The sequence below is a fragment of the Falco rusticolus genome, chromosome 5, assembly GCF_015220075.1.
Source record: "Falco rusticolus isolate bFalRus1 chromosome 5, bFalRus1.pri, whole genome shotgun sequence".
NCBI classification, from domain to species: Eukaryota; Metazoa; Chordata; class Aves; order Falconiformes; family Falconidae; genus Falco; species Falco rusticolus.
In genome coordinates this window covers 36009053-36037034 of record NC_051191.1, presented here as the reverse complement: position 1 = coordinate 36037034, position 27982 = coordinate 36009053, and the positions used below count along the sequence as shown (strand labels likewise).

The window sequence follows — 27982 nt, the reverse complement described above, 5'->3', positions numbered from 1 at the left end:
CTTGTTTTGTAGTCGCTTTAGGAGAGCACACTTTAGAAATTACCTGTTCTAGGAGCTTTGAACAACTTTGGAATTCTCAAATATTAATTTTTATTTCTTAGCATACATTTAAAATCTGACATTGCAAACCATAAAAATGAGCGATGATAGACCTTTACAAACTGGCTGTTATGCAATAACACATTTCATGAAGCTTTGTGTGTCATGTATCATGCATAATGGATAAAATAATATTTAGTACTAGTAATTTTAAGTGCATTCATTACTAGATCATCTGTATTTGAAGAGGGACAGTGCAGATAACTTGTTGGTGTATCAGGGAGCTGAGTTTAAACCACAGTTCAAGTAACTACTCTACTGTAGAATTTAATTTTTGGGGGTTTGGGTAAGCTAACTTGTCCAGTGCAAATGTTTGTGGTATTTATTGTCCAGAAATTTGATCTTAAGTTCTAAAATGGGCAGTAATGTAAAGTGGCAGTTTGCTGTGTGCCTGTGGGAGAAGTAGCGTACTCACTTGGAGGAGGCAAATGACTACTCTTGGAGTACAAGGTAGGGGGAGCTGCCTGACATGCTGCTGCTTTGCACCAGGTAAAGTCTGATGCGCTTGAGGAGGAAGCAGTTGTGACTAAAGGTCCCATCTAAACTACTCAAACCTGTGTTTCTAAATACCAGCTACTTCAAACTAAAGTTGCCAGGTGTCCCCACACCATTGTGGGGTTTGCGTTGGTGGGGTTTTTTTTTGATGGAGGAGCCTGCCAAGAGGACTACTCGTTTGTAGTGCAGAAGCCACTGATGCACTGAGGATGTGCAAGCTCTGCTTAGTTTAGGAACTTGTCACAAGTAGGTGATGTGTGCATGTGAACTCGTAAGGCTAGGAAATGAGAGCTACTGAACAAGGAAGTGAGAGGAGGCTGTTAAGGTTCAAGAAAAGAAGATAAATACAGCAGTAACATGGAGAGAGTTTTTGAATGTTACAGTACTGTGTGACTTTGTGTATATCCTTACTCGCATCCTCTTTGTCCATTAACCTTACTTACTAAGTAGCTTTTTCCCTGCTGTGCTTAAAAGGTGATGCCATTCACATTCATCATCTGTTTGTGCACACATCTGGTTCCTGTCAGATTACAGACTTGCTTCAGTGGGACTGTTGGAATGTATGAAAAATGAATGAGGTCTTATCTTTGAAATACCTTGAGACTATTAGACTGGAATTACTGTATTAAAAGGGAGGACAAGTTGAGGTCCATTATGTGAGGGCAGGCATCTGGCATTTGTGATGCTTATTAAGATCATGCAGAGTCTTTTCTTTCACATCAATAAAAAAATATGTTCCATGTCAGGCTGTACAGATACCCTTCTGAGTATGACTTGAGCTCAAGTGATGTCTGCTTGAGGCTGATGTGCCTGAAGTCTAGATGTCAACCCTAACTGTTTAATTACAAACCATTTTTGTCTGGGGCTTTGAATAGGGGTTGAGATTGGTACCAAAGCCCTTTGGATTTGCAATTGAGTAATACATCTGTATTACTTCCTCTGACAAGAGAGAGCACTTGCAAAAGAACAGATTGGAAAACAGATTTCAGAAGGAAAAACAAAAGGCATAAAAGCAGTATTTTTGGAAAGTAATTTCTCAGTATGTTCTTGTATTGGTGGATACAACTGTTACTGAGTAGTATAGTAATTGATACGAAAGATGATTTTATTTCCTTGATCTCTCAAGAATTAATCTTGGCTTTTAATGTGGCACCCTGGATTGAAGCTGCATAAATGTGATTGGCTGTTATCTGGACTAAAACCAAACTAGTCTCTATAGGGCAAGTAAAGGAGTAACACATAAAACTTAGCTTCACTTTCATTTCTCCCTTCATTAATGTTTGGCTTTTGCAAATTTTATGGGAGAATGTTTGAAAAACGTGTATTTTTCTTCTTGTTTAAAAGTTGTTTTAAAATAAACTCAGAGATATTTTTTTTAACAAACTTAAAAAAAAAAAGCACCTGTTTTTTACAACATCAACATAGCTAATGTAAATACTACCTAAAATCCATGAAAGTGTCAGTTTTTCTTTGTGAAGATCATTTGACATATAATGTAAACAATGGGAGTAAAATATGTACTTGTTCTCATCAGGGAAGGATGATGACCAAACTAAAAGTTATTGTCATGTTTAAATACAAGTTTTCTCCTTTTTATTCTATAACTAAAATAAATGCTACTTGCATCACAAAACAGGTAACTAATCCAATGTTAAATGTGATTTATTTGATAATAGATGGTGGAAATTGAGAATCTTGAATCGTGAACACTGTGAATAACCTGTATCCTTTTAGCAATAATTGTCTGATTATCTTTTGTCAGGTTTATGGCTACTAATGACTTGATGACAGAACTACAGAAAGATTCTATCAAGCTGGATGATGACAGTGAAAGAAAGGTGGTGAAGATGATTCTGAAATTATTGGAAGATAAAAATGGTGAGGTGCAAAACTTAGCTGTCAAATGGTAAGTATTGTTGTTCTGTGGTGTAAAGAATTGTTTAATGACTGAACAACATAAAGCACTTTTGAAAAACTTAAAGGACCACTGCTGCCCAAAATAATTGTGAAACTGCTGCTACAAAGGAGCCCTCATACTTGTAGGTTACCCGCTTAGTTGCAGTTTCTTACAGAACTATAATTTGTTGACACCGGGGATTAACATTTGGCATTTTCAGCTTGCAAATAGCACATGCAGTCCTTGCTGAAAGTGTATGAGTGACATGCTAGTTCTTTGGTTACAGTTGTTGAATGTTAAATAGATTTAAAAATACTACAATTTATTGATACTTGCCACATTGATATTTGACTCTGAGAAGGTAGATGACGTGCAGGGGAAGAATTATAGTTTTGTAGTAGTTTTCAAGCAGAGATAAAAACGTAAACCAGTAAATACACAGTCTTGGTTATCAAATACGGAACTTATCTCTTCACTAACATTCAGAATAATATGTTAATGGTTTTACTTGCTTTTTTTATGGGGTCAAGGTACAGTTACTTGCATCTCAGAGATTTTTGTTGCTTCAGTACCCCCTCTTCCTTGCCTCACTTCACATGTGGTGTGGCCTTTCCAGAGCACTCTTTGGAGAGGTGCTACGTTTATTATGACTTTTTGTTCTTGGTTGTTCTGACTTTATGTGCTTTTTAAGGTAGGCCTCTGTTAAGAAGCTTTTAGTGTCCCTGAAAATGTTTCTTGTTCATGAGCTCAGTCTTTTTTTTTAAATACTCAATCTGTGCTCCTTATATTCCATGAAGCATGGACTGAAGTAAAATTGCTACACAACAGCTTGGGACAGCTTTGAAGAGGAGTTTCGCATTGTGGCTAGCTGAGTTAGTCTGTTTCAGCTTGTTAAGTCTTTACATTTTGCCCTATCAGACTAGCAAAGCAGAAATTAAAGCCTGTGTGTACATCTGTTTATGTACTTAGAAGCAGTGCTTGCTTCAGCTTCTGAAATATTTTAAGTGATGGTAACCAAAACCTTGCACAGAGAAACTAGTGTAGGAATAGCAAGTTTCAAGCCAAAGTGTAATATTGGCAGTATAGTAATATAATTATGACTACTTTTTCACTACGATCACCAGCGTTCCAGTGTTGTTAAAAAGTCTCCTCCTGCCCCCCATCTTATTTTAAACAATACAAAATGCCGTGTTTCTCTTTAATTTAAAATTCTGAAATGTCAGAGTTCCTTGTGGTACAGCTTAAGTTCTATGGCTTTGAAACAGATTGCTCGTACTCAGGAGAGTAGATCATTATGAAACTTTGCTCAGGCTTAGAATTGTCTTTGTGTGAAATAGCTTTTTATGGAAAAGTTATGTTGTACCATACATGCAGTACTCTACATCCTAAAGTCATGGTGGAGTTTAGATTCATGCACACAAACAAAACTTATACATCAGGACTTTAACAGCAATGTTAGAATTTTGGACCTAAAGTAATGTTTATTAAAGCATTAAAAAAGATTGCAAAGGGAAGAGAATGAGAAATTAGGTGGCTGGCTGTGTATGTGCACATGTGCATGTATCTGTTCTTATCAACCATTCTTACATTTTTAAAGTTTAATTTGACATAGTTATAAAATTATTTGATTGAATGAAAATGATAGGATCTATTTAAAGTTTGGCGTCTATTCCAAGAAATCCAAATAATGTTAAATAAGTGTTACACTTATTGTAATGGGACAAGAAACATGATGGAAAAGCTTTGAAAATTGTGAATGTTCATCTAGAATGTGAACATTCTTGAGCGTATCAAGTGTTTTTTTTGGCATCCTAACCATTTGCAGATATATGTTTGAGGTCAAAAAACCCCACCCTAAAAGAGTCTTTACTTCTTCAGGCAGCTTATACTCACCATATTGTTCCGTGACAATTTTAAGCTAGTCTGAGCAGACGCTGCTGTTCTTGCCTTCCCTGTGCCTTTTCTTGCACTGTTGCTTATCTGATTTTGTTGTAGACTGGTTTGGGGACTTGGTTTTCTTCTGTCTTAGAGCTCTCTTGCAGTCAGATGAGCATTGGCAGAAACAGTAGCAAGGGTGAAGGATGGGAGAGGTTGAACACTATCAAGGTGTAGTTTTTCTAAGACAGTTGAAGCTGATGTGAAGTTTTCCATCTACTACAACATTGGATGTAAGCCCATTTCTTTGGGAAGTTAAATTCAGGCAGCATATTTTTCTTGACTTCTTGTTTTTTAAATATTTTGTGGTGGTGGTCTTGACTTGTGTATTTCTGTTACGGATTTGCTGGCACTTTCAGCTGAGGAAAGCATGAACTGTGTTTAGATCGCTCTTAATTTAGATGCTCTGGTGAACTTCAGAGACTATCAGCAGGAACTTTCATCAGACTGGTACTTGATGACCCATTTAAGTATAGATTCCCCCTCTCGTAGAGAAAGGATTTAAGGCAACCCTAGGTACCTTTGAATCTGTATTTGAGACAGATTTTTTCTTGAGGAAGGGAGGAAAGGTTTGCAGTTTGTTAGGGGAGCATCCTCCACAGGTAGATCAATGGAAGCACTGTGAATGGCAAAGGCCTTGATCATTCCTTGAGTGGGTAAGAATCTCTTGCGGGAGGATCACTCTTCCAAGATTTGATTCTTAGGTCACCGAACCAAGCAGATAAAAAACAACTGGGAGCAACCTTAAAGCAGCATTTATTGTTAGGCAAGTGTAGCAACAAGTAAGCAGTGTTCCTGGTTTTGGCTTATTCACTGCTCGCTTTCACGTTTGGATAGGAAGGGCTCTGTTGGTTAAAATGCTGATCAACTTGTTTCTTATTAACTCTTCAAAGCACACGAGTGATTTTGTTCTTGGATCCTTACAGTTGTATTATGCTGGTTTTGGACAGGATAAAACACGTTCTTTGGTTAGCAGAAGTCAGGTTTAGAGTTCATGGATGTTTGGGTAGCTACCTTGCATGATGATTGTGCAGTTCATTTCTGAATAAAAATTAAAATTAACAAACTGCCTTAGTACTCTAAGTACTTTTACTTTGGAGTAAAAGTCAACCTGGTGTAAGCTTTGACCCTACAGAAGGGAAAGGAGTTTATTTGTCAGGCTTCTGTTATTGCAGGCAGTAGATGCAAACTGGGTCGGTAACGGCAGGTTGTCCAGCTTGTTTTTCTTAAGAGCACGTAAAATTTTAAATGTATTCTTGTTGTCTATATTTTTTCTGGAGGAGTTGTTTTTTGCTTCATTTGATAGTCATAGGCTGTTTTACAGGTCAGCCAATGTAGAAAATGCTGTTGGGCGTTCTTACAGCACATTCCTAGGTTAAGGCTGTTAGTGTAGTCCAGCATGGTATCCTGTGCACCTTACGGCAGTAGTAGTTGTACTGCCTGTAGCTCTATCCAAGATTATGTGCACCTGGATTAGACAAGCAGCATAGTTTGTGTAAGCATAGGTATTGCATTTGATGGAGTATTTGTTCTTCATCACGGATAATGTTGGTAATGTTCTGTTCACCCAAAGTACACATTGTTTTGTATGTTCCGTGTTGCAGTTTAAGGATGAACTGCTTCTCATATTGATATAATCTGCTATTTAAACCTATACTTAGAAATTTTCATTGTTTCACATTGTGAAATGTTTCCTGAAACCTGTAAAACCCCAAACAAACATGCATATATATATATATGTGTGTATATATGTGTATATGAAAAATGGGATTAAGGTAAGTACTTTCAGCAATTCCTCCCAAGTGATAATGTAGCTTATCTGCGTTTATCAGTGTGACTTCTCTGGGCAGTTGTTCAATACAGGGAGCCCTGCTTGATGCTGTGCATGTGAGTCACTAGTATGAACAGGATGATGCAGGTATTGGTTGTTGTGTGGCTAGTCCGGTTCAGCAGCTTTTAAGCCTTTTGGATGCTGTGGTAACACAGTGCTTCACATCCCACTAAACTGGTGATTTGAATCAATTATTTTTTTTCCCCATTTGTGAATTTTAACTCTTCCCTGCAAGTAAATGTGCTTATTTGATAGCCTTAAAACATGTCAGTTGGACACTATAATTATTGTGAGTTAATGTCCCCCTTCCTCATAAGGGGACTACACTAGGAATGCCTCTTTTTTTCAAATGTGTGTAACTTAAAGGAGACACAGGGTGCTATAGTTCCTGTTCCTTTCCATAGGCAGCTGAATGACTTTCTTTCGACTTTAAGAGAAATTGGACACAAATTACTGGCTAGTGAAAGGGAAAAGATCAAAGAGCACTTAAAACAATAACTGAAACTGTCTTAAAAAATATAAAATACATGCTTACATGCAGAACCTTTGTATTCAAAACTGATTTTATAAGAGGTTATAGTTTATTTTCAACTTGTAAGCTTAGTTTGTAATCTGAGATGAAAAATAAGGTCTGTAAGGGTTATCTACTGATTTTAAAGGCCAGAAAAGCTCAAGGCAGTCTCTTTTGTTAAAATTTACTTCATAATTGATATGTCAGCTTTATTGAACTAATAGGCTGAATAAACAGGACTGAAGATGATAATTCAGGTAAAATCTGGTTTAACACTTTCTAGAAACTGTAATTTCAAGTGTTCATGTGAATGACTGTCATTTCAGCAGTTTGGTCATCTTTAAAATACCAGCAATAAAGTGTTTCCTGTACTTAAATTGAGATGGATCTAATTGGCCAGCCTTTGCTGTGACTTTTTTATTTAGTCTTAGGTTACATTTGAAAAATAAAACATATTTAAATCAGCAGAATTTAGTAATTGTACAATAATTCAGGTTTTAAAAAAAAATCCTTACCATCATTTCAGATGTTTTCATTTATGGAACAACTGTTTTTTGGTGAAGGTCTGCTTCTGGTCTGTCAATGTGTAAAAGCAATGGTGTCAGCCGGACATCTCTAGAATGTGAAAGATGTATTTTGAAAGAGCTGCACAAGTCACTGAAAACTGCAAAACCCAGAAGATGTGACTTTTCTAGTAGTGAAAGGGGGGATGACATTGCCACCTGGAATCTCATCAGCCAGAAAGCAAACTCTCACTACTGATCAAAAGCAAACTTTCAGATTGCTACTCTGAAGGCTTGCCATATTTTTGAAAGACTACTGCTACTCAGTTTTATATAAATACGCTTTCATAATTGAACATGTGTTTGTTCCTGCTTCTAGTGCTTCTGTTTACAGTACTTCTGTTGGAGCATGCAGCGTTACGAATGTGAAATGGTTTCAACAGATTTTGCACATGCATCTTTGTATACCATGGTTCATTGACTTGAAATGCACAGGGAATTTCTCTGGACTACTGTGGACAGTCATCATACCTTGGAATTGTGATTGTTTCTGTTCTAGGTGATTTGTATTTGCGTTGCTTGCAAAACAATTTACTATGCACCAAGGGTAGATGAGTGCAACAATGCTGTGAGTAGCTGCTGACCAACAATGGTGTGTATTTGAAGAGAAAATAGTGATGGGTCAATGAAACACAGTGAAGGTAAAGCTTGGCTGAAGAATGAAATCAAGTTGTGGAGAAAGCTGTGAGCTTTTTGAGCAACTGGAGAAAATGTTACAACTGTTCTGAGCTCATGGGGTAAGGCATTATGAGCATGGCCACTGAAAGAGAAGCTCCTGTTTGCCTAACATGGTGACAGACCATTAATGCCAAAACTTTGAACCTTACTCTGATAACTGTGGTGTTCTAAGTCATAGTTAGTGCTTGAATGCAAGGGCTTGCTTTATATAATAGATATATCTCCTTTGTCCATGGCCACCTCCTGTCTGCACTTCTTGCTTGCTGCCTTTGCTTCTGTTGGGCATTTTAAATGATAATTAGCTCTTGCCTTTGTGAGTTCTTGGACGTGGGAGTGAAGGGTAGCAGCAGTGGGGTACATACAGCAGGCTTTGGGGTGGAAAATACATTTTGATTTTGTGCTACTGTATAGAGCCATGTCTGCTAGCTGTCCAAGAGTGAAAGGTCATAGATCTCAGCCCTTTGAGTCCAGCTGGAATTACTGGCTTGCAGTTTTCTGAATCTGAGCCTAGTCCTTAAGTCTAGCTCCCTCCAACAGCTGTGTGTAATGATTTAGTTTGAGCTGTTGGAACACCATATTTTTTTTTTTCAGGAGTGGAAAAAAATGGGTGACCAAATTGGCTGGAACAGTGATTTTTGAGGGTCTACAGTTGTCCTGTGGTGTGAGCTATGTGGTGGAGAGGGATGGGTTTGGAATGACTGACAGGACTTCTAAGGCAGGAAGTGAAAGGTGTGGGGAATTCCGAGTGTATTTGGGAGCCTTTGTAGCAGGAGGAAGGAAAAGCTTGATGGTCTGAGACCGAAGAGAAGACTGAGTTTCAGAGGAAATTGGAACATGTGTGTTTGGATTTACCCTCTAGGTGCTTCTAAACTGTGTTTGAGCAGGCGATTCCTCTTTTTTTTTCCCCCATGCACACTCAAAAGGACAATTGCTCTGAACAGAAGGGAGGATTGCTAAAGTGACTTGTTCAAAATGAACAAATTCATTGTCGAGTTTGACTACACATTCAGAAGTTAATTCAGTATGATCCAAGTTGCCAAGTCACATTAAAACATGGTGAGATAATACAAAGCATGTTTAGATCAACGAGTAAAATTAATGCGAGATAACATTTCCTTGTTAACAGTACTTTGGAATTAAGCTACACATCCTCAGACCTCCACTGCTAAAGCAGCGCAGGAATTTCTCTTTTTTTTTTTCCCCAGCATTACCAGCAAGGTGGTAGTAAACATGGGATTGTCTTACCGTCATTCTTGGCAAATACAGCACTAAGCTTCTAAACTAACTGCAGTGGCTTTATGCTGGATACCATAGCTTCCAGCCTTTCCTTTTGAATAGTGATCTGTGACCTGTGTGTTCCCTCTTAGTTGCCTGGCTGACAGTTTTATTAGCTAGTAGTGAACCCAGGGTCCAGCTGCATTCTTGGAGAGTTAGACTTAATCTCCAGAGCCACTTCCAGAAAAGAAAACCACAACAAAATATTTTGCTTGTCATCTTGTGCATTGCGTGCTTGTCTCTCAATACATAGAAATTAAGAAAGGAACTCTCCTTTACACTGTAAACACTTGAGTGATTTTTCCATCTTAAGACACTTGAGAGTTTCTGTAATACAGTAGTGTGGGAATTAAATGATTTAAACATTAAGTGTAAAGTAAGTTTTTGCATGAGTGGCATAACTTAATTTAGATTTTGGACTATCTGCTTTCAGAACAAGAGTCTTCACTGAAAGCTTATTATCTTGCTAGCTTGGACAGAATTTCTGCTTGCCTGTGGATGATTTCTGCCCCCCCCCCAGCTTTGTACAGGTGACTTAATGCCTGTGCCTTTTTAAGTGTGAAACTTGCTCTTAATTCAGAATAATTTTCAAAATCTTACTAAGTAAGACAAAACCATTTTGTTTTCCCCATGGTAATCACTAAGGTCTGAAAGGAAGTACTTTGCCTCCAGATAGATTCTTTTCAGGAATCTGTCACAATTTCAATATGATGTATTGAATTTATTAAGTTTACTAGAACTGCATACTGATATTTGTTAATTAGGATTTAGCTCTGTACCATGATCTGGCAACTTCATTATTACATTGTACAATCAAATGTATGAAGTGGGAAGTTCTCTCCCCACCTTTTTCTTAGTGTTGTGAGCTTGTTTTAGTTTTGCAAAATGCTTTAGAAAGCTACTTTTGGGGAGAGGGAAAAAGATCTTACCCTTGTGTATCAAACTAACTTGTGGCTGAACTATTTCAAAAAGTTTGATAATTGCTATTTGTTTCAAATCAATGAAAATCGAAATGCAAATTAATATATTACAACTTTCCAAATATTACCCCTTTTTTTTTTCTAAGCATGCACAAACAATCTATCTTTGGACAGCATACTCGCTTTGTACTTGACAAGGAGTTACAACCAGAAAAATATGTCTAATTGAAAGTGGCTTTATTGTTAATTATGTAATCTATTTTACAAATAATTCCGTCATCTGCTTGTAAAATTTCTGCATACTACTTATGTTTCAATAAGGTCATGACTCCTAAATCATTGCAGTTTCAAAAGTCTGATGTAGTGAATAGTGGCACATACTTGAAAATTTAAACTTTGCTTTCTTGTTCTTAGTCTTGTTTTAATAACAAGTTAGTTCATTCATTTTCCCTCTAGGGTTTCGGTTTGACTTAAATTCTCCAAAATCAGTGTTTACTAACCCTATAGACATAGTTTTAGACTCAGCATTGCTAGAATCCACTTTAATGAAAAGCAGATGTATACAGTATTAAAGTTCAGTCTGGGAAAAAAATAAAGTTTATGTGGAGATGTTACATTCTAATGTAGACCTCATATAGTCAGTCTGTGATTGGCTTTAAGGTGTTCCTTTTTCTGCATTTGTTCATACATTGTTTTCCACATATTTCAGTTTTATAGTTCTGATGTATAGAGAAGTTGTCTGTGTAAATTGTGTACAGTGTTGAAGGGCAGATGCAAAATTTGAACCCTCCCTTGTAACCCACAGAAACACCTGTGATTTTTGGATCCGTAATGCTTGTCTCTGTCAGTTGCAGTAGGAGACATGGCCTCCTAGCTCAGCACTTGAAACCATTCTAACGCTTTCTGTTCTCACAGCGCAAATCTGATGGAACCATTGTGTGTGGGCTTGCTTTGACTTCTGTACAGCAAGTTGGGCCCTGACTTTCACAAAAACAGCAACAAAACTCAAGCTTTTGAAAAATGCTTCATAAAAATTAACAACTTTTGTGCATGTCTTTCCACTCCTCAAAATCTTAACCAGATTGTTTTGAACAAAGGGCTCACTTAAAATCAAAGAATCACAGAATGGTCAGGGTTGGCTGGAGATGATCTAGTCCAACTCCTGCAGGTTCACCTACAGCAGGTTGCACAGAGTCATGTCCAGGTGGGTTTTGAATGTTTCCAGAGAAGGAGACTCTACAGGCTCTCTGGGCAGCCTGTTCCAGTGCTTCGTCACCCTCAAAGAAGTCTTTTTCTCGTATTCAGATGGAACTTCCAGTTTGTGCCCATTGCCCCTTGTCGTGTCGCTGGGCACCACTGAAAACAGCCTGGCCCCAGCCTCTTGCCACTCACCCTTAAGATGTTTGTAGACATTGGTAAGATCCCCTCTCAAGTCTTCTCTTCTTGAGCCTAGACAGACCCAGCTCTCTCAGCCTTTCTTCGTAAGGGAGATGCTCCAGTCCCCCCATCATCATTGCAGACTCCACTGGAACCCTCTCCAGCAGTTTCCTGTCTCTCTTGAAGTGGGGAGCACAGAACTGGACACAGCACTCCAGACGCAGGCTCACCAGGGCGGAGTAGAGGGGCAGGATCACCTCCCCTTGGCCTTCTGGCCACGTTCCTCCTAATGCACCCCAGGATCCTACTGGCCTTCTTGGCCCCACAGGCACACTGCTGGCTCATGGGCAACTTGCTGTCCACCAGCACTCCCAGGGCCGTCTCTGCAGAGCTGCCTCCCAGCAGGTCAGCCCCCAGCCTGTGCTGGTGCCTGGGGCTGTTCCTCCCCAGGTGCAGGACCCTACACTTTGTTGAACTTCACTAATGAAGGATGCTATGTTTCTTAGCAATGATCTAGACTTCAGTAGGACATATGCAGTTTTAGTATTTTGAACAAACGGGAGCATTTGGTAAAGGAATACAAGATTGTTATGATCCTCAAAACAGTTGGAATGACTAAAAACAGAGGAAAAAGATGCAGTGTTACTGTGTGCTGTGTGTATAGTGTTGCTTGGAGTTGGTGTGAAGGAGGGCATGCCATGTCATTGTGGTTTTTTTTATTTTACTGTTTGCATTCTATTAAGGAAGGGTATAGAATGAGTCTGAGTGTATATCAGATTGAACACAAGCATTGTGTAGAATAAAGATGCAGTAATTAAAACGGTTGCTTACTTGTCTGAACTAAGCAGGCACTCACCAGGTCAAGCACATAAACTGATGGCTCTGGCTAAGTAACTTTTGTGATAAATCTTGGTGTTAAGTGAGAAGTAAGAGGGACTCTGAAGCAGAACAGTTCCACTGTTTCCACCATTAGGTAAAAACTGTGCACTAAACCGGTATTTTGTTACTAGGTTTATGGAGATGGGTTATCTACCCAACCTGCTGAAGGCTTTCAGATTCTAAAATTCTTTATATTGCTACCAAAACCACCCTTAAGTTTGTTGACTTGAATGTGAAGTAGTGAAATAAAATTAGGCATTTTATTTAAGTTTGCAGATCTAATACTTTTCTTCTGTTTATACAGCCTTGGCCCTTTGGTGAGTAAAGTGAAGGAGTATCAAGTGGAGACCATCGTAGATACCCTCTGTACAAACATGCTTTCAGATAAAGAACAGTTACGTGACATTTCAAGTATTGGCCTTAAAACTGTGATTGGAGAACTCCCCCCAGCTTCCAGTGGTAAGGCATTTTGTATTCTGGACTATCTAGTTTTATCATTTCATTACTAATTAAAAAATGCAGAAGTTGGGTCATTTAGTTAAAAGGCTTCAGTTCATTTAACATTGGAACTTATTTCTGTTAGAGGAAAAACGTATGGCACAAATGTCATTTTAGTTTCTTCTTCTCTGACTCTATTTCCAGATTTTACTAGTTTAAAACCTTTTTTTACTGTAGGATTACATTAATATGCAAAACAAACTTACGGTATATGAACTTTGGTATAACAAATTCAGTGTAAAAGCTCCGATTTTCCTAATTGCCTGGTGGAATATTTCTAGCCTGTAATAATAGCTGAATCTCATCTGGCTTTTTGATTGATAGTATACTCTAAAATTGATTATAACTTGGGTATTTTTCTTTAATGATCTGATTTCTTGTCTCAGTTTCTGGTGTTTTGGAAAGTACCTTGTGTTTCTAACAATTGCCTGTTAAATTACTGAAATGGTTACCTGCAGTTTTAAATGAAGGCAGTCTTTCCTCCAAAAGAGAGAATAATGATGAACAGCTCATCAGTTAATAGCATTACCTTTTTATGCAAGTGCTTTTCAGATATTGTAGTAGGATATGAATGAGAATTGAGAAGTGGTTAAAAAGGCTTTGGAAATGCAGTTTTTAGAGACTGAGGTTTCTTAAATCAAAAAACCAACTCTGATTTTAGCACTGTTTATTGAAAGTCCACATCTAAGTCTTGCTTTTAGTGCTAACAATAGTGAGATGCTAAAATAAGTAACTAATTTTAAGCAGATCAGTTTAAACTTCTACTCTTCTGTTTGCCTACACAAAACAAAAGGAGATTTTGGGGTGGAGGTAAAGCTCAAACAAAAATGTAGCAAAATCCTTCAATAGAACTAGTATTTCCAATACAAAAGGAACCTGGGTGTTATTTCTTGCTCTCAACTAATTTTTTAGACACGTAATTGTTGTCTTTTTTCCTAGCCTCTGTGGTTACACATTTGATTGTCCAATTGTTATGTTTAGTTTTAGTCATATAGTTAAGAATAAAACGTAAAAAAAACCCCTATATATATATATTACATTTAATATAAATTACAATTATTATAGGTTGGAATGGTATTAATTTTAACATCAAAATTCCCAAAGTGTGGTTAAAAACCTTCATGCAACTGAAGATGAGTGCTAGCCTTTGGGTAGCTGTTACCATGACGCGAGTTTCTTATCTTCTCATTATTACTCTGAACAACATTAGACATTTGGAGAAGGGGGAACTGTGGAGTTGTAGTAAAAACATTTTTACTTGAATTTTAAAATACTCTGGGTATACATTTTTTTCCCCTTTCTCAAATGTTTTGGCAGTATTTCAGGTACTTATTACTTAAATAGCTTATTGTGCAAAATAATTTTATCTTGTTTTCTTGTTATACAGCTGTTCTTTAGAGGCAGCCCTGTCTACTTCAGTGCTTCCCCTTACCGTTTAGTTTATTCCTTTTTTTTTTTAACCTATAGGCCTTTGATTTATTGCCTTAGGCTTGTCTTGGCCTTCACTTTCCATTGCTTGCCCTGCCAAAAGCAGTGTCTTTTCTGTTGTAGATACCTTATAGGACAGTTAAGAAGCCCTCCTTCTCGGTATGGTTGTACATAGATAGTCTTTCAGCTCTAATGCAGAGCATATATTACATTAACAAACAAACTGGCTGTTCGAGCTTGTTTTGTAGAGTGGGAAGAGCTGCTTTATGTTAGGATCAGGTTGCTTTCCCCAGTCACAAATATGATCTCTGATGTTTAAAAATGTATTTTTTAAAAATTATGAAAATGCTGAGGTTTTGTTGTACTTTCAGGTTCGGCACTAGCAGCTAATGTTTGCAAAAAGATCACAGGGCGTCTCACTAGCGCTATAGCCAAGCAGGAAGATGTGTCTGTTCAACTGGAGGCACTGGATATTATGGCTGATATGCTGAGCAGGTAAACATCCCTCTTTCAAAACACTGGTGAATACTCATAAATACTCTTTACACCTTGAAATTTAATTTTCAAATGTTAAATTTAAATTATTTTAAGTTATGTGAAATAATATGATAAGGTATTACTTATAGGTGAAAATTAATTTAGAAAAAAGTTAAGTTAAAAGTGAAGATAAGTGAAGATAGATCATTATTTATTCTTCTGAGAACTGTGGTTTTATTTTAATGTTTATTGCCTTGAGGGTATATTTTAAACTCATAAATTTAAGCTTTTTGAACACTTAAAAAAAATAAATTAATTTGAATCTTGGTGATGTTTTGGGAATTTTTAAAGGAATTGTTGTACAGTATATGAGCAAAGTTATCTAGATTCAATTGTTTTGAGTTTGTGTTTTGTCTGTTTTAAGGCAAGGAGGACTGCTTGTTAACTTCCATCCTTCAATTCTGACCTGTCTGCTCCCCCAGCTGACTAGCCCCAGACTTGCTGTGAGGAAAAGAACCATCATTGCTCTCGGTCACCTGGTTATGAGTTGTGGCAATATGGTTTTTGTTGACCTCATTGAACATCTGTTGACAGAACTGTCTAAAAATGATTCCATGTCAACAACTAGGACCTATATACAGTGTATTGCTGCTATCAGTAGGCAAGCAGGTCATAGAATAGGTAAGAAAAACACCTATAAACATATATATATATATAAATAAATTATCTGTAATTTTGAAAGTTTTTAGATGAGAGTAATTACTTTGCTAATTTTTTTTCTCTTACCAGGTGAATATCTTGAGAAAATAATTCCTTTGGTTGTAAAGTTTTGTAATGTAGATGATGATGAACTGCGAGAGTACTGCATTCAAGCCTTTGAATCCTTTGTTAGGAGGTAAGTTATTTTCAGGTACCCGTTTCAGGCTTTCTAAGATCTAATAGTGTGCTGTTTGGTTGTAAACTGTCAAGAAACAGTCTCCTTGGTACAAAATATTTTTGCAAGCTTTGAGTTGAAACTGTTCCTGTAACTCTTATCTTGTAACTTAAATATTAAGCAGTGTTATTTCTGTACCTCAGAAACTTTCTACTGTGCCATTACTCTTTATGCAGATAGGAGAGGGGCAGTATTCTAATACTATTGTCCAGTAGTGGTGACAAAAAAAGTGATAACCAAAGGCATATCTTGGTCCTTTGCAAGCTTCCAGTCTAGCAGATCTAGTTACAGAATAGCATTGCCCTTTCTGACCTTCCTTTCCGAATTTCTGTAATTCAGATGGATGCATGGATGGTACTTGGTTTGGCTAATGTCTCCAAAGTACAGTGTATGGCATGAAGTCTTTCAGAAAAATTTTAATTCTTCAAAGTAATTTGACATTGATTGTATTTTTGTATTACACAGATGTCCTAAAGAAGTTTATCCTCATGTATCAACTATTATAAACATTTGTCTTAAATATCTTACCTATGATCCTAATTACAATTATGATGATGAAGATGAAGATGAAAATGCTATGGATGCTGATGGTGGTGATGATGATGATCAAGGTATATTCTTTTTGGTTTGGGAGAGAGGAAGAGCTTGTGAACCTGCATTCATCTGAGAAAATTGATATGGGTGGTATTGCTACTAAGAAGCAGTGTTTGAATGACTTGTATATTCTGTATTCAATTTTTGTAGTGTTTATAAACATACCTTATGAACTCACTTCTTAGAATAAAAGTATAGGATGTTGTTGCTGGAGATAAATAATTCCAAGGGTGGATACAAAGTACAAGGCAAATATTTTAAAATACTTGAAAGGTGGAAAAAGGCAGAAGCATGTAGGATGATATAACTGAAGTGAGAAGAACATCAGTTAATGATTTGAAAATACATATTCAGCATGGGAAAGGCTTCTCACTACTTTCCACTACAATATGTTGTTACCTAATGCATAAAATCAGAATAGATTAAAAATTGCAAAATACTCAGTATTTTTCTGTAGGATAAAAAATGTTTTAGACTGAAAGGCATAAGGTATTTATTGTTAATATGGTGGCAATACCTTGCCATATGTAAGCTTTATGAAAACTTCGACACACAAGTAATCTGAACCCAGAGCGTAACATTCTCATTAATTTAAGAATGAATGAGCTGCATCGTTGTTGGTTTAGCACTTAAAAAGTCAATTTGTATTGCTTAACGTATATTTTTTTGTTGTAATTTTAGGGGACAGAGTATGATTTCATTTACTCCTAGAAAGAGACAAACAGTAATTTGTTGCATCTTCATCAGCTAGTAATTGTTGTTGCATTGTCACTTATGTCACAAATAAAGAAGAATATGCTTTAAATCAATAGTCAGGCTGTAAATACGTTGGGAACTGCCTTGTCCTATTTGCAGTTTAAATTAATACATGTGTAAGACTAGCATGAAAATTTGGCAGAGAAAATAATTAGCCTTATGATTTAGGCAGTTTAGAAGGCTTTTTAAGTATAGTTTTTAACATACTTCTGAACCAATTTCTTTGATGTGCCTGACGCAGAGCCCAAATGTGTTTTATTAATTGTTTAAAATAATGTTTGATGCTTTGATTGTCTAGACTTTAACATATGCATAATTTATTTTTTCAAGGGAGCGATGATGAATATAGTGATGATGATGACATGAGCTGGAAAGTGAGGCGTGCAGCTGCAAAGTGTCTAGATGCTGTGGTTAGCACACGACATGAAATGCTTCCAGAATTCTACAAAACTGTATCTCCTGCTTTAATAGCCAGATTCAAAGAACGTGAAGAGAATGTTAAAGCAGATGTTTTTCATGCATATCTTTCTCTTTTAAAACAAACTCGACCTGTGCAAAGTTGGCTTTGTGATCCTGATGCAATGGAACAAGGAGAGACGCCTCTGACAATGCTTCAGAGTCAGGTTATTTTTCAAGTATTTTGTTATCTTCAAAAGACACATTGATTGAAGTTATGCCTTATTCACTAGGATAGTTTTTTAAATATGCCATACCATACTTCCTTCATACACAAATTACGGTTTATTGCTGTAGTACTAATACAGAGAGCAAGCCAGGTAAACTGGCCTGCAGTTTTGAGTGCAACAGTCTTGGAAACTGAAATTACCAACTCATGTAAATATGCTTATCTTGATTTCAGTTGTTTACCATCACCTGTAGAAGTTGCATGTCCTATGAAGTTCAGGCAAATTACTAAATCAGATTATTTTTTTTCTGCATTCTGTAATGCTGGTGTAAGCTTTAATGGTCAAGATAAAACTTGATTTACTACAATGTATTTTATTAGCAGAATAAAAAAGATAGTGCTGGACAGCTTTTTCCTAAGTGAATTGTATGGATGACTTCTCGGTTGTTGCTCTCTACAGTTTTATCATTGCAAATTTAGTTTTGTTTTGTGTCATCTCACCTTTCAAAGTTAAATTACTATTTTTTTAATAGTGATTCTTTTGAATCTTCATTTCCCACTGTTTCTATAACTTCCCTTGTTCTGTAGAGAAATCAGAAATAGAGGGGTAGGATACATATCTATCTTTATATCCCCCCAGTGATCAGAGATCAAGGAAATGTCAGCCTATTGCATCAATTAACAGATGTGTGATGATTACAGGTCCCTAACATAGTTAAAGCCTTGCACAAACAGATGAAGGAGAAAAGTGTGAAGACTCGTCAGTGTTGCTTTAACATGCTGACTGAGCTAGTAAATGTATTACCTGGAGCCCTAACACAACATGTTCCTGTACTTGTACCAGGTATGAGAAACATACTAGTAAATTTTAAAGGTAATAATAAATTAGATGGGAAGTTTCAAAAATTTTAAAACTTCAAACCTTTTGCAAAAAGCATATTCAAGTGTTGCTTCTGTTTAAAGAAATTGGCAAAATAATCAGCTACTGCATAGATCCATATAAATATTTTAGTGATGTATTTCCATTAATCTTGAAAACAAGAGTTGGCTCTAAGATTCAGGTAATTTTTTCTTCTATATATATAAAAAAGTTAATTTGCTTCTTAATTGCAAGATCAAACTGCCTTCTTTCTCATCTAAACAGAGCGAAATATTGTCCATATTTTAGCTTTTGGGACCTAAAATGTTGAGTTTTGCATTAACAAGGAAAAGTAGTTTGGATAAGTTAGATGTTCAGAATCTGTTTGTGATTAAGAAAATCCATCACAAACCATCAAATGGTCCGCATCCTCTGTGTAGAGGAAGCTTGAAAAATAATTGAATAAAATGGTAAAAGGGGCTTGGAAGCATTCAGGAGATGCTGGGAGCAGGAAAACATAAGTTCAGTATAACTGGCTGAATTCAGAGATTTTCAAATGTGCTAATAGAATATAAATACCTAACCTAAGAATAAATTTTTCTTTTTCTTCTTGCAGGAATAATTTTTTCACTGAATGATAAATCAAGTTCTTCTAATCTGAAGATAGATGCTTTATCCTGTTTGTATGTGATCCTCTGCAATCATTCTCCCCAAGTCTTTCATCCTCATGTTCAAGCATTGGTACCTCCAGTTGTAGCTTGTGTTGGAGACCCATTTTACAAGATAACGTCAGAGGCACTTTTAGTCACCCAACAACTTGTGAAGGTCATTCGTCCTTTAGACCAGCCTTCTTCCTTTGATGCTACTCCTTACATCAAAGATTTGTTTACTTGTACAATCAAGAGATTAAAGGCTGCTGACATTGATCAGGAGGTGAAAGAAAGGGCAATATCTTGCATGGGTCAAATCATCTGTAGCCTTGGTGACAGCCTAGGCACAGACCTACCTAGTACACTTCAGATCTTCCTAGAGAGACTGAAAAATGAGATCACTCGGTTGACTACAGTGAAGGCCATGACATTGATTGCTGGTTCTCCTTTGAAGATAGATTTGAGACCAATCCTTGGGGAAGGAGTTCCTATTCTTGCTTCTTTTTTGAGAAAGAACCAACGAGCTTTGAAACTGGGCACTCTTTCTGCTCTAGATATTTTAATTAAGAATTACAGTGACAGCTTGACAGCTGCCATGATTGATGCTGTGCTGGATGAGCTTCCACCTCTGATTAGTGAAAGTGATATGCACGTATCACAAATGGCCATTAGTTTTTTGACAACGCTGGCGAAAGTATATCCTTCCTCTTTGTCAAAGATTAGTGGGTCCATTCTCAATGAACTTATTGGGCTGGTGAGATCGCCTCTACTTCAGGGTGGAGCACTTAGTGCCATGCTAGAATTTTTCCAAGCTTTGGTTGTGACTGGTACAAATAATTTAGGCTATATGGATTTACTGCGCATGTTAACGGGTCCAGTGTACTCACAGAGCACAGCACTTACTCACAAGCAGTCTTACTATTCCATTGCCAAATGTGTTGCTGCCCTTACTCGAGCCTGCCCTAAGGAAGGGCCGGCTGTTGTAGGTCAGTTCATTCAAGATGTCAAGAACTCAAGGTCCACAGATTCCATTCGGCTTTTGGCTTTGCTTTCTCTTGGGGAAGTTGGGCATCACATTGACTTAAGTGGACAAATTGAGCTGAAGTCTGTAATATTAGATGCATTCTCTTCTCCTAGTGAAGAAGTCAAATCAGCAGCATCTTACGCATTAGGCAGTATTAGTGTTGGCAATCTTCCTGAGTATCTGCCGTTTGTCTTACAAGAAATAACCAGTCAGCCTAAGAGGCAATACCTCCTCCTTCATTCCTTGAAAGAAATAATTAGCTCTGCATCAGTGATTGGTCTCAAACCATATGTTGAGAACATCTGGGCCTTACTCCTAAAACACTGCGAGTGTGCAGAAGAGGGTACAAGGAATGTTGTTGCTGAATGCTTGGGCAAGCTTACGCTAATAGACCCAGAGACTCTGCTTCCACGACTAAAGGGATACTTGGCGTCAGGTGAGTAGTACTGACTCAGGCATGTATTGTAGCAAATGGCCTTATGCTAGCTGTGGATAAATTGATCTAGTTCTGCAAGTAATTTGCTTGAATTTTGTGATACTCTTGAAATTTTGCTCCCCCTGCCTCCCCCAACAATGTGGTGATTGCATTTTTATTAGAAGTCGTTAGTCATACATAACATGAATTACTTTTATGTTATGCTTTCAAACTCTGGTATTTCAATTAATGATGTTATATTTAATAAAGAGCTATAAACTTAAAGAGGAAGGAGCATGTGTGATAATGGGACGAATTAACAAGCAAGCTGCAACAGGTTGACCTTTTGTTGTAAATTACAGTATTCCTAATTTTCAGATAAGAATTCTGAAGTAAGGATTAGGAAGAATCTTTGTGCATAATTCACAAATCATTTTCATATCAAAAACCGTATTCGTGTTTTCTTCATATGCTTCTGCTTTAAAGAGTTATTTGTGCGCCTATGTGTGATCATAAAAAACCCCTGTTTTAGTAGGCTTATTACTTTAATTTTCTGTATCAAATATCATTAAATGCTTATAAAAATGTTATGGTATTTTTTCCCTTATTTAAAATGTTTTCTCTGTAGATTTATGTATTGCATTGCTAGTAATAAATAATATGTCTTGTTTAGTGTCCTTAAGAGTATTAGAAGTTTAAAAAGAACAGCATTGAGCATGATTTAAATTCTTTAGTTGTACTGTTTTAACATTGCATATTCACACTTTTGTTTCATACTAGGGTCCTCATATGCTCGAAGTTCAGTGGTTACTGCTGTTAAGTTCACTATTTCTGACCATCCACAACCCATAGACCCACTCTTGAAGAACTGCATAGGTAAGCTCTTTACTTTTACTGACAGCTTCTATGTTTTCAGGCAGTAGAATTGCATTTAAAATTAGTTCTTTGTGTTCTCAGAAGTATTTTGTGGGTACTGTAATTAACTGCTAATGATAATTGTTGGATCAGTTATAAAATGTTTCCATAATAGTCAGTTATTTCTATTAGTCCTTGTTTGCTTGCATTCTGAGCGGTAAAAGTTGTGTGATTAAAAATTACATGTATTGAAGCGGTGATGGACAATACAAGAAGCTAGGATTTTTAGGAAGATGAAACTCAAAAGCTGATTTCCTTTCCCATGTTTTTGTCAAGTTATATCAGTTTGATGTAGAAAGGTACTGACTTTACCCAGAAGGGTGGTCTTGGAAATATTTGACTTTCAGTCACTTAAAATATGTATGCACATGTGAATTCTGAGTATTACAGGTGGTGAATTGTAAATTTACGTCCTTTACAATTCTATAATGCTTGTGGTCTGGAAGCATTTGGAAACGTATATATTTTTACAGGGATAATGTAATTGAAGCTTTCAGTCTAATATCGGTATGATAAAAGAGTTTTGCAATGTTGTGAGTTTTTGCTCTTCTCTCATTTGTATGATAAGGTATTGTAGACTTGTTTAATATGGTATGGTGAATGTTTTATTGTGGATTATTTACAGGTTTAAAGATCTGTAAAAAATTGTGTATACTGTTAAACCTAAATAGGGGAAAAAGATTAATCTTTAAAAAAATACAGTTCTGTGGAGAGCAAGGTTTTTATTTATGAGGAGGTGAAATTCAGTTCCTATGTGTTATTTTCATCACTAAGCTTAATTTTTTAGAAAATAATATATTCAAAAATTGATTATGCTTGTGGGTTTTCCCCCCTACTGTCCCTCCCACTGAAGCTGCCTTGCCTCTTTGTGTTCTGGAAATATTTATTGATTATTCAGTCAAAAACCTATTGGTATCTAGTACTTAAAACATCTCAGTCATCTTTGGTTTTGTTACCCAGTTTCTTTTGTGTGTGTAGAAGTCACTTTGATATTACACCTTGTTGTTTTTCTCCTTTTAAAAATTTCACTCCTTGTGGCAGTTGCTAGTAAAACTTCACAAACATTGAGGGAAAATACATTATATTCCCGCAGGCATTTATTTTAAAAAGACTCTGTTATAGAACTGTAGTAGAAGAGGTGTTACTACATTGGTATTTACTGAATAGGCTTATTTTATGGAATTCTAAGGCTTATTTAGGGATTCTCAGTATATGCCAATTCAGGTGTTAAAAATCAATGTTTATAGTTTCCTTAAGAGGTGTTCTCTAATTTTTGAACTGCAAAATTGAAATTTGTTTTCTAATGCATTTTCTGAAATACTTTTAATGGAGAAAAGGAAAGGTTAAATGTAATTGTCATTAGTTTACACACCGTACCTTTAGAAAAAAGTTAAAACGTCATTAAGTGATGGCCATTTATTTTGGTGGTGGTTTTTCTTCTTCTGTTTCATCATATGAAATACTATGTATCAATTACATTAATACTTTTAATGTTACTACAATTAATAGATTTATTTGTGTAATCATGCTAAAATAACAGGTACTGGTCTCTTGTTACGTGAAAATAACTCCTGCACTAAATACATCCTTTTGAAAGGTAAAACTAAGCAAAGATTTAAAGTAGCAAATGAAAAAGATCCTCATAGATTGATTTATTTCTGTACATGATTGCAGGTGATTTTCTGAAAACATTGGAGGACCCGGATCTTAATGTCAGGAGAGTAGCCTTAGTGACATTTAATTCAGCTGCACACAATAAACCGTCATTAATAAGGGACCTGTTAGATACTGTGCTTCCTCATCTTTACAATGAAACAAAAGTCAGAAAGGAATTAATCAGAGAGGTATGTTAACAAAGAAAACCAGTGCTAAATATATGTAAGTAATTCTTTGGTTTTTCTAAACATGTTGCTTCTTAATTTTGTTATTCTCTGACAGGTGGAAATGGGACCATTTAAGCATACAGTGGATGATGGATTGGACATAAGGAAAGCAGCTTTCGAGTGCATGTATACTCTTCTGGATAGCTGTTTGGATAGACTAGATATATTTGAATTCTTAAACCATGTTGAAGATGGACTGAAGGATCACTATGATATTAAGGTTAGCTGTCATTTTTCTCTGTTTAAGCAGTGACTTAGTCAAAATATTTTAAATAGCAAATAGGCTGAAATGGTAAAAATGCTACTCTGTATGCTTAAGTACTTAATTATATTTGCAATTTTCATTAAAGTGTTGCTGTTAAAAAAGTTACACAACATTGTAGGAAATATATCGCCATACATGTGCTGAGCATAATTAATTGTTGAATTGTTTTTTCTCAACCTAGATGCTAACCTTTTTAATGTTGGTGAGACTGTCTACCCTTTGTCCAAGTGCAGTGCTGCAAAGGTTGGATAGGCTCGTTGAACCTTTACGGGCTACATGTACAACTAAGGTATTTAAATTCAAACTTACTTAAGTTGATTATTTTGTGTTGTCTTATGGAAATATAAATGAACTTGAGTATGAAGGATACTTCTGTACTGCTGCAGTATTTCCTGAGTTACAGTTGATAAGCTGCAGTAGGCAGAATAATATACATATGTGGGCCTTTATACACGTATTAAATTTCTTTGAATTAGAAGTGGAGGGGTGGACTTGTTACTTTCTTTTAAAAATCTTTGTTTCTTTGATGCCATTTCTTTTATTCCTTAAAAATTTAGCTACTACTTCGGCAACTTTTAAGTCTCAATTTATTGTAAATAGTGAAACTGGAGTACTGAGAGTTTTTCAGACTTCTGCTCATTACATTGTTTCAAACGTGCATTTGGGTAATGAAGGATGGAGGCAGTGTAAAGTAGTCCTATTTTTGTTGTTGTATTTTTTTCTTTTTCCCTTCACTTATATTACATACCTTCTATACCTGCTTTTGTCTTGATCCACCTGCATGTTCTGACAGTCATTTAATGCCTGATTTACCTTGCTTTTCCATTACTGTAGTCTGTTATATTTTACATCAAGAAATTTGACTGCTTTTATTGATAATTTGTTTGTATCACTGAAACATCTTTGCGAATTATAACAGAAGGTTAAGCAGTTATTCTCATGAAGGTCAGCTTTTTTAAAAAAAGTTCCAGAAGGAAGCTGCATGTACTGTGATAGTATCAGTTTAATGTCATTTACTGACCTCACTAGCTAGAGGTTGGTTGCTATAATTGTTTTGATTTGGTAATCGACTTGGTAGCTTGCAACCTTTTTTCTGCTTTACCTTGCAGTATTCAAGTTTCAGTCTATTTGTAAACTGCTGTTAAAAAGCCTGCTAAAAAGTAGATGTTTGGGGTTTGGAGGGTTTCTTTTTTTGGTTTGTTTGTTTGTTTGTGGGTTTTTTAAGAGCTTAGGCCATTTTGAAAGCTGTGCAAAGTGGTAGTATGGAAGAAAATAGGTCTTTGTAAGATAATTTTTTTTTTTAATATATATAAGGTGGGTGTAAGCAGGAGGGTTAAGCAAAAGATTCAAAGTTATTTTCATTTTTTTCCCTAGGTAAAGGCAAACTCTGTGAAACAAGAGTTTGAAAAGCAAGATGAACTGAAACGATCTGCCATGAGGGCAGTAGCAGCGCTTCTAACCATTCCAGAAGCAGAGAAGAGTCCATTAATGAGTGAATTTCAGTCACAGATAAGCTCTAACCCTGAGCTGGCAGCCATCTTTGAAAGTATCCAAAAAGATTCATCATCCACTAACTTGGAATCAATGGACACTAGTTAGATGTTTGTCCAAAACGAGGACCATTATATTGAACCATATGATGCACTGAATTGACAGGTTATGAGTAAGAAACAGAAAAAGTATCTAATCTACACATTGTTCCACTTTATTTACCTTTATGGAGACAGTTGGCTTTTCCCATTGTTGCTTTTCTAGCATTTATTCCAGAAATGTATTTCCATTATCCAGAGTTTGTTAACCACTCTTGTTTTAGTGGATTTGGCCACATTTGGGAATTAAAAACTTGACGCATGGTATATGGAAATAGGTTCCAACATCCATTTGCCCTGTAATGTCTAGGATTAAAATGTCAAAATTTTGTGATCATGATTTTTTTTTCTTTTATTTACACTTTACTTGTAAACAAAAAGGGGGGAGGTGGGAATCAAGCGTCCAGGTGCACCATGTTTTTGTATAACTTTTTATTCTTTTTTGTTTCAGCTTCATAAATTGGTTTGGCTGGCAGATGAATTCTGTGTAAGATTTATTATATTAAAGAGAGGGTTTGGGCACAGTTCCAAAAAATCAGTCATAAATGTCATTTTTAAAGGTATGGGGATTAGAAAACAAATATCCCTGTTGTGCACACTAATTTTGCATGAGCAAGTTTACAAATATATCTTGTCTGTAAAACAGCATGTGCAGTTTATTCGTAATGCAAGTTAAAATAAGTTCTATTGTATCAGTGCAATTTTCAGGTATTTTGACATACAGACCATTCATATAGGAAGGGATGAGTGAAGGCTGATTGTCTTAAGCTGGCTTTTATAATGCCAGTAGTATGACCCTGCAGATGTTCTTAGGGTAAATATGACAATTCCTGTAGTTTTCATGATTTTTCATTCCCAAAGGCTGGATCCCCTGGCACTGAGGCAGACGAACCAGAAGATCGGAGGGAAATAGGAGATAAGATGGAGGTAAAATGAGCAGAGAACAACAGTAGTTGCTTAGTGGCTCCTGAACTCTGGATTCAACTTTGCTTTTGTATGAAAGTGTCAAAGGAAGTTCCTTCAGTGGCTTCTACCTCTTATTCTTTGTCCAACAGCTTTTGTTAAGGCACTAATATACGGTGTTACCTAGACAAGTATTGCCAGACCATCATTTTGTGCCTGTGGGAATGTTTTCTGGCGTGTGGAATCACCAGTAGATTGCAGTGCTGCAAGTGTCATACAGTATTTTGTCAAGACAGGAACAAGGGAATGGTCATAAGACTGGAAAGAGATAGAAAACGAACAGATACAAGAAAAGAAATCTGCCGTGAATATGCTGAGGTAATCTATAACTGGACCAGAAGGTGATAGCTGGCAGTCCTGCAGTGAACTGGAATTGGGAATTTAATAGCAGAAGATGGGGAACCACCCCGCCTCAAATTGAGACTTGTTGTTACTTGGTTAAGGCAATTGCTTATTTGTCTTCTTTTAGTGAGATCTGAATTTGATTTTTCTCTAGTTATCAGGTATTTTTTAGCTAGTTTGATATTTTGGAAACCTGTTACATGGATGTGTGGCGTAAGCTGCTACATGACTAAACAAACATGTTTTTATGACTTCAGTTTCCTGTGAGCATTGGGGTTCGGGGGCAAATTCTTCACCTTATACGCTTGCAGCTTGGGAAAAGCAGGGGAGATACTGGTGCATTTTACTTTAATAAAAGGACCTGAACGAAGAAATCTATGAACTCATTCAGTAGTAACAATTTTAATGCTGTAGAAATTTTTGAAATTGTAGCTTTCTCTGTCTCCAAAGTCTTCATACTAATGTAACGATTGTCTTCTAGAAGTAAAAATAAATGAGATTAAACGTACCAACATATCTAAATGTCATGAAAAAGAATTGGATGACTCTAGAGAGAAACCATATGGTAGAAAAAGCACTGTGAATTAGGTGCATTTTATCTTGCTGTATAATTCATTTACTTCAATTACAGCAGTATACAGGTCTCCTAATTAAGACTGTTGTGCTAATTAGTTGTCAAACTAATCTTAGAACTTTTGTGTTAAGTTTTCAGAGTGCATTAAAATGTTTTATAGCCCTAAAGCTAGGTGTGAGAATGGTATGATAAACATGAAATGTGAGGCTAAAATATGTAAATGGAGTGAGTGACAGCAGCAAGTAAACGGAATACTTGTATTTGTAGTTGAGAGATCTGTGTGTTTATTTACTACAACACCTAATGTGGTGGATGCAAATAATCTTCGCTTTGTTTTACAGTACATTACAGTGGAGCAAACTTAAGGATAGAAGAGAAGATTGAGATGTAGTACATAGTGATGCTTTCTTGCAAGGGAATAATTTTCACTTTGACCACTGATGAAGCAGGTAGGAACGTAAGAATTAAGTCTTCCCTGTAAATTTCTGAAAATCTAAGAGTATAGCTTTCTCCAAGTAGCAGTTGGTTACTTTGGCCATGCAGGGCAAAAGGATCATAACAGAATTGTAACTGCACCCTTATTACCAAAATTTTTTATTAGTTTCATGAAGTCTGACCAGATCAGGTGTTCTAATTCGACTGACTTTCATTGGATCATTTGGTTGAAAGGTTTTTTTTTTTTGTTTTCCCCACTTTATATCCAAGCATTGGGCTAAATCTAGTGTATTTAT

The 27982-nt window shown here is 36.4% G+C and overlaps 1 protein-coding gene across 1 annotated transcript in view; it reads left to right on the top strand.

Moving 5' to 3' along the window:
- CAND1 (cullin associated and neddylation dissociated 1) overlaps window positions 1–27522 on the top strand; it is a 29453-nt gene extending 1931 nt beyond the window's left edge. Inside the window, exons 2-15 of the mRNA XM_037387671.1 lie at window positions 2357–2500; window positions 12765–12919; window positions 14758–14881; window positions 15288–15544; window positions 15653–15758; window positions 16263–16408; window positions 17478–17770; window positions 18475–18616; window positions 19248–20741; window positions 21501–21596; window positions 23310–23479; window positions 23574–23738; window positions 23965–24072; window positions 25158–27522. Of these exons, the coding sequence (XP_037243568.1) occupies window positions 2357–2500; window positions 12765–12919; window positions 14758–14881; window positions 15288–15544; window positions 15653–15758; window positions 16263–16408; window positions 17478–17770; window positions 18475–18616; window positions 19248–20741; window positions 21501–21596; window positions 23310–23479; window positions 23574–23738; window positions 23965–24072; window positions 25158–25382 (3625 nt within the window). The 3' untranslated portion in view covers window positions 25383–27522. The remainder of the gene's footprint in view (window positions 1–2356; window positions 2501–12764; window positions 12920–14757; window positions 14882–15287; window positions 15545–15652; window positions 15759–16262; window positions 16409–17477; window positions 17771–18474; window positions 18617–19247; window positions 20742–21500; window positions 21597–23309; window positions 23480–23573; window positions 23739–23964; window positions 24073–25157) is intronic.
- Window positions 27523–27982: the final 460 nt, after the last annotated feature.